The 6,954-nt window shown below is 37.1% G+C and overlaps 1 protein-coding gene across 1 annotated transcript in view; it reads right to left on the reverse strand.

Annotated features, from left to right (window-relative positions):
• LOC134542482 (putative inorganic phosphate cotransporter) overlaps positions 1-6,723 on the reverse strand; it is a 155,779-nt gene extending 149,056 nt beyond the window's left edge. Inside the window, exon 1 of the mRNA XM_063386805.1 lies at positions 6,575-6,723. Coding sequence (XP_063242875.1) covers positions 6,575-6,635 — 61 coding nt within the window. The 5' untranslated portion in view covers positions 6,636-6,723. The remainder of the gene's footprint in view (positions 1-6,574) is intronic.
• Positions 6,724-6,954: the final 231 nt, after the last annotated feature.

Raw genomic sequence — 6,954 nt, forward strand, 5'->3', positions numbered from 1 at the left:
ACTTAACCACGTACAGGTAATTAAGAATTTCTTCTTATTAGAGGCTCGTCCCACACAGAGTATAATGAAAATTATCATTTACTACAATTTTGTTTTTAGAGTAACTGATGAGAAACTTTAATGGAAAACCCAACGCAATTGCTACCGTAACCAGAATTATAGTAAATACTATGATGATGTCGGCGATTTGCTTGTTCTAAGTAGTTAACAAGTACTAATTCGCTGAATAGTGTAAAGTAATCAAACAATTTTTTTTGAGATGACAGAGGAAGGGAAGAACAACTAAAATGCTAGCACATTTTGCGCAATATTTTCATAAACATGAAACAAGTACGGTAAACCTAATTTTTATTAAAACAAACCATTGATAAATGCATGTACAGCTGCACACATTATTTTTATTTCAAACATTGAAAGGAATCTAATCTTTTTTTCACACTATGATCAATATACAATTTAAAACAAACGAAAAGTGTTCCGTCCTTTTCCTTTGGGAACTCATAATATTGTTTTTATGTTTATTTAAATATTGGAATACTATTTCGTAATATTATACTTAACAAATAACTTTCAAAGACGAGTGTTTCAGAAATTGTTTAAACATTTAATGGACCGTCCAGTTTTATTGTGAGAATTTGTTTTTGGACCAAAAATCTATTTTTGTCCAACGTTCCTGCGAAATCGTTAACACTCGTTGGAACGCATTGTTGTGGTGTCAGTTAAAACAATGTCGTGTAAGTATGAAAAGAAAATATTTAAAAATTACTGGTAACTTTGTAAACAAAAAGCTTTGAAATGCTGACAGTTCATATTCCTTTATTAAATAATTTTAACATTTCAACACTGACAGTTTTCAAGAAAATAATGTATAATTGATACACAAATAAAGAATCGAAGTTATTAGCCACGCTAAAGATATGTTACGATCTTTGATCGCGGTTATTTATTAGAAACTAATAGTGTATTGTGCTATCTAAAAAAAAACTAAAACACTGCTTAACAGGTGACCGTGTATACGTTAAGTTGGTATTTGTATGTAGAATCAGGATGAAATTATACTTAGGTAAATTTCACCCACGAAAGTGAGTCACATGACAAAATCGTCAACCAATTGTGGGCGCCCCTCACCCACGCTCGTCACACAAGAATCTCCTGCGATGAATTTCCGAGTCTTCGGGACTCGGTATCGAACCGGAAACCTTGGCATTCCAACTTTCGCGTTTATCGGTTAAAATCTGAGAACATTTTGACAATATTTCTGAACAAAGCAGGAATAATTATTAATATTAAAATTTTTATTCGCCTTTCACGCACGGCTACATAGCAGGACTATAAATTCGCGAGGAATTGAAAACGTTTGGTCGTTACCACGCCTCTTAATGACCCTATAGTACTACAGCATTATAAATAAAGACTAAATCATTCTTCTCTCGCCTGTACCACGTGACAATCATGTTTAAAACGCTGTGGTTGATGCACATGATAATTTCTACCTTCAGTGTCAAGATGATTATATACGTGACAAAAAGCAACTGCCCTAAACACGTCGGTCGTTGTCCTTCACTTTACCAGTACGTGAGCGACAGGTGCCCTCTTGTCGCGACAGCGCCTTCACACGGGCGCTTCTCTTCGACATGTCGCGTGGCAACCAAACGTATTGGCGTGTCAAATTTAACTTTATAATCGCGAAACTATCCCGGAATAGATTTTGTACACTTCAATGGTCATAACAAGAAAAGAATCGCATCTTTAAAAAAAGGATATATTAGAAAGGCCGTTCTATTTTTGTGCGATGGTGCTGTGCTGGTATCTATAACATTTTTTTACGTAACAGTTGTATTGATGGTTGCGAAACGTCCGCTAGAATGCGTTGGAACCAGTTTCTAGCCTCGCGCAGGGCACCGTTTTATTGAAACGGCTGCCTATCAGTTTCCTTACTATGACTCGGTTCGGAAACGTTCGAGAATACGGCCCGCGAGTTAGGTTACGGCTGCATCCCAAAAAGGCAGTGCTTATTCGCTACCTTACAAGAACGTCTTAGAATACCGCCGCGAGATACTAACTACCTTTCGCTTGTTCGTCCGAGCTTAGCGTCATTGCTCCGAGTTGGCAATTGAAATCTATTCTCTCCGGGACAAGGCCGTATGTGGCCTGTAAGCATGCTGAAGCTGCAAGAGCCAAACTCAAAAGACCAATAATCCCACGTGGACATGTCTGAAATCCGCACGAGTTGTAAGTGCCTAGTTGTCACATTAACTTGGTGTATAAGTTGTATGAGAACTTCAAGGAAGTGCTTCAAAGAGCAATGACAATTTCTGTGTCCTTCAAATCGAATTATTACAGTGTTTGGTTAAAATTTGTATTACTCTAAGATTGTAAACAAGCAGTCTAACTAAGTTACAGATGAAGTTTTTTTTCCACCTGTGAAATGCTTTTCACTGAAAATGGTAGACTCTATTTACTTTAGTGGATTGAGTTAACTGTTGTACACTGAAAAACAAAATTAAACTACTGAATTAAAATCAATAAAATTTCTTCAATTTTCACTAGTTCGTTGTAAATATTTACTGATTTGTTGCAATTGTTTACAGTTTCACTTTTAAACTGAAGAAAATCGTAAATTATGTGGAGGGTGTCTTTCAAATATCACTAAACGGAGCATGTTACATGTTGACACACCTCTCACGTTTTAGCCTCAATCTCAAGTGTTGGTAAGGAGATAATAATTGATGCGGGTCACCTGTACAAGGTAATTCATGTTTGTGAACCGATCTTAGCTACCGCCTGATGCTAGCCAGACCTCTTTTTTTTTCAGCGACTGTAGTAATGTGGTTCTAATGGCTATTTCTGTAAATTTAACACCATACCTCACTTGTATTTGTTTTTCATTCACAAATATTTTCGCTTAGAAATATCTTTTGGAAATATTTGTGACAAAACAACAAATGCAAGAGAGGTATCGAATTAAAATGCAGAAATAGCCCTCAGAGCAAAATAATGCAATAGGAATTGAATTAGTTAATTTACTCTACTTTCATAATTGCAGTTCTTTACATATGAAATTACTGAACTAAATAAATTATTTGTTGGGTTGTGCACTTAACTTCCGGTTGGCTCGTAATAATCGTGCAAAATTAGCAAAAAATCCCATGATGTGTCTATTATTTTGAGCAATTCATCAATCAGTATAGTTATGCCTAAATTAGAAAATGGTCTTTCATGGAAGTTATATAATTATAAAATTTTACATTTCCATTAATTTTATCTTTGATAAACACACAAACTAAGTTTATTGATGTAAATAAGTTTTGTCTTTCAGTATTTTATGTTTCATACACGCAGTCAATTAGTTAAAATTCTTTATTTGTTCAAATTAAATAACTAATAAATTTATTTGAAGATCTAAACGTGCTCTCCTAGGTTCTGTATCATATAGAGCAAATATTTTCTGTCATTTAGCACAGATAATATATTTTTTTATTGGAAACAGCTCTTCTTCTTTGATCTTCGTGTTATGGGGGAGGGGTAGTAATCGACAAATACCATATAGGCCTATACGCCACATTGGTTTCAAGAGGCTTTATGCTATAACAATTTTTATCGTGGAATATCTCAAATTGGCCTTTGTGAAGGCAAACTGTAGTCACCAGAAATGATCTAATACTGAAGCCAATGACTTAACATGTAAAACTTTAATTAAAAGCAATCGCTCTTATCTTCAAACATGGAAATAAATGACATAGTATGCTTCAAAAAAAGAAAATTTTGAAAATTAAACTAGAGAACATTTGTATGGCCTTTTCGGCGCGTATCTCTCCCTCTTAAATAGCCTGTTACAATACCTACGAGCACAAATATGCCATACGCTAACATAGTATAAAACATACACATCCTTAATATCAAGCCAGTTTTTAATTATGAGATCATGTTTAAATTTTTCACTATGGGGATGGTTCATCCATTATTTCATGCATGTAAACCGCACAACAGTGCAATTTTCACTGTATTACACGCTATAGATTAATCACTTTCGGTACCAGCATGTACACCCGGAGATGGCAAGGACTGCGTTAGCGTGTTCTTCCCAGACAGAGCCGTCAAAATGGAATGACAACACGGTTTGGGGGGAGGGGGGGGGGTCAAAATCTCTTGAGTCGGTGCATTAGGGTAGCTCCGTTTGTTTATATATATATAATATATAATGTTTTAATATACTCTGAGAGGACGAACATTACAAGTCTGTTCAAACAATTTCAAAGTAAACTATCTGCACAGATAAAATTTATAGTTACGGCCACGGTAACGTTTGAAGAATTTTGATATTTTTTTTAATCTGTGGAGTTTGAAAAGTTGCACATTAAATAATATGGAGGGGGTCCTACAAAATGATTTGCCCCCGGGCCCTCGGTTCCTCTCGACGGCCCTGTTCCCAGGCGTTTTGGAAAACGGTTTAGGCAGTTTCATCGCGACTGGAGGTAGTTTGGGGAAAGGCCACGGCGCGGTGGGTCCCAGCACCGCCGCCTCCGGAACCCACTCCGCTGCGAACGCAGGCAGCCACTGGAGTCTCCGTCGAGCCCGCACCCGCGGAGCGTTCCTGGACTTTCACCGGAGCAGCGGCTGCGAAGCCGCGGTCCGCGGAGGCACACACTGGCGGCTGACCTACTTGCACGTCGCGGATGCACATGATCACAACACACACCACCTTTGGCGTGCCGACCTTCACACGTTGTGCGACGCATGTCGCCAATCCACGTGAGCGGACAATTTTTCCGACGAAATATTACCCGCTCGGAAAATTTTCTGGAAAAAAATTCTTCTTTTTCTCATTACCAACACAATTTACCTAATTTAAGTTAAGTTGGTATACGTTACACAATAATTGATTTTCTGCAGATTGGTAGATACCGTTTGAACAACAACTTTTTTTTGCTATTATCATTTGGCAGAGAGCGGGTAGCTTGGTTCCTAACCAAATCTCAAATCTTAAATGAGATATTAAGTGGTAAAGAAAGACAAATGGAACCTATGCTTTATTTGTTTCTGTTGTATAAAAAAGTTGATAAAATTGATTTGTATGATTCTGTTGAAGTTTAAACTCATTGCAACATTTTCCGGTATTACTGAACATTTTCTGGTAATTTATAGAAAAAATTTCCCAAAAATATTTTTTCCTGAAAATTAACATCTCTACATGAAGGTACTATGGAGTGGGTGTCTGTTCTGATGTTTAACTCAACTGGCTGGCAATTGGGTAGAAAAACAAATCTTAGCCGTAAAAAATAAGCTAATATGCTAGATTTTTGTTTTAAAAAATAAATCTCTAGGAAGAATTGTAAAAATTCCATTATGAAGTGAGTATTGTTCAATAAACGTGATGAAAACAACACATCTGTAAGAAATTATCGTTCAACATCGTTATTACAAAACAAAATGTTTTCATTGCACATAAAAAAAACATTACTTCTTAACTCCATTGTAAAAACAATCGTTAATTTGTTTTCATTGTTTTAACCTAAAGAATAGTTTAATTGATGTTCATGTTTTACCACCCTAAGACCTTATAAGTACACGGTGACTACGGAAAGGAGTGGATTGGGGTTTGTTTCTTGTTACTTTGTTTCTTGTTGTCGATATCAGCATCCCCAGTCCTCAGTCCTTCACAGTTTCTGAAGTCCGAAAGGACTTTCGTGTCTGGATGATTGTTTCAGTTCTATGAATGTAAATAAGTATATATATTTTAAATTTTGTATATAAGGGTTCGTGTCCCGTTATAAGTCATTATTTTAGATTTATGTTCCACACGGTTAAACTTTCGACTTATTGAGTGGCTGAACATTCACAAAATTAAATATAGAATATAATTATATTACTTTTGCATAATTAGTTAGCAAAGTTATATTTTTAACGTTTTTGTTCAGTATGGATATTGATAATGAAATGAAATATAAAACTGGAACTTATTAGTTTTAAAGTCAATTTTACTGGCTACTATGTGATAGAGTTTAGTTCCTTAAAAAAAAAATTAAAATAAAAACAAACCTAGGTTTTTAAATTTTCAGAATTTTTATGACTTAAAAACACTAAATCAAAATAAATATACCTATATTTTTTTAATGTTTTACCATACCACTCAGTAGCTACCGGAATAGTTTTAAATTAAAATATTTGAAGTTATTTATTCAATTTGGTTTCTTCTCATCCAAACTGCACAAACATTTTAATAATTCAACTTTGCTACCGAATAATGCAAAAAGTATGCAACATGCATTTTTTTTTTCAATTTCGTTTAAGTTCGGCCAGTCATCAAGTCAACCAGCTTAACTATGTTAAACGTAAATTCAAATCAATGAGCTGGAATAGGATGGTTTTAATTTGTAAGAAGAGACATGCTTAATATCTTAGTATGTGAAAACTCGTAAAATTAAAGGATAAAAAAAAATAAACAGAGAAAGTAACCGGAGATGAGTGTGTGACGGATGTCGCGGCGGTGCAGATTCCAGAGAGATGCCTGTCGGATGGCCGTGGGCCCTTCCAGGAGGTGACTCCAGGACCGGTGTCCCCCCGAGGAACTGACCTGGTTTGGAAGGCCCTTTGACGGCGCCCGCGTCGCGCTCCGCGTCCGTCTTCGCGTCCATGGTGCGGCACCTCGCAGCTAGCACACCGGTCACCGCGCAGGAGCACCGCCGGTCGCCAACTGCCGCGGCGCCGCGACTCCCGACCTCTCTATCTGCTCCCTCCCTCCTTCCTCCCCGCGGTCGCCGCTACCCACCCCCCCCTTGCCATTCGTGGGGACCCCGGGGCTCTCCCCTTTTCCTTTGGCCTTCTCCCCGCGGTGCTTATTACCGAGGTAAATACAGCGGGAAACCATTGTCAAGTGAAAATACTCCAGGAACAATTTTTTTTCCTCTGCATGCAAAATAAGACCAGGGGAATTGGGGGCATATATCCCCCCCC

This window comes from Bacillus rossius (genome assembly GCF_032445375.1).
Source record: "Bacillus rossius redtenbacheri isolate Brsri chromosome 4 unlocalized genomic scaffold, Brsri_v3 Brsri_v3_scf4_2, whole genome shotgun sequence".
In the NCBI taxonomy this organism is placed as follows: domain Eukaryota; kingdom Metazoa; phylum Arthropoda; class Insecta; order Phasmatodea; family Bacillidae; genus Bacillus; species Bacillus rossius.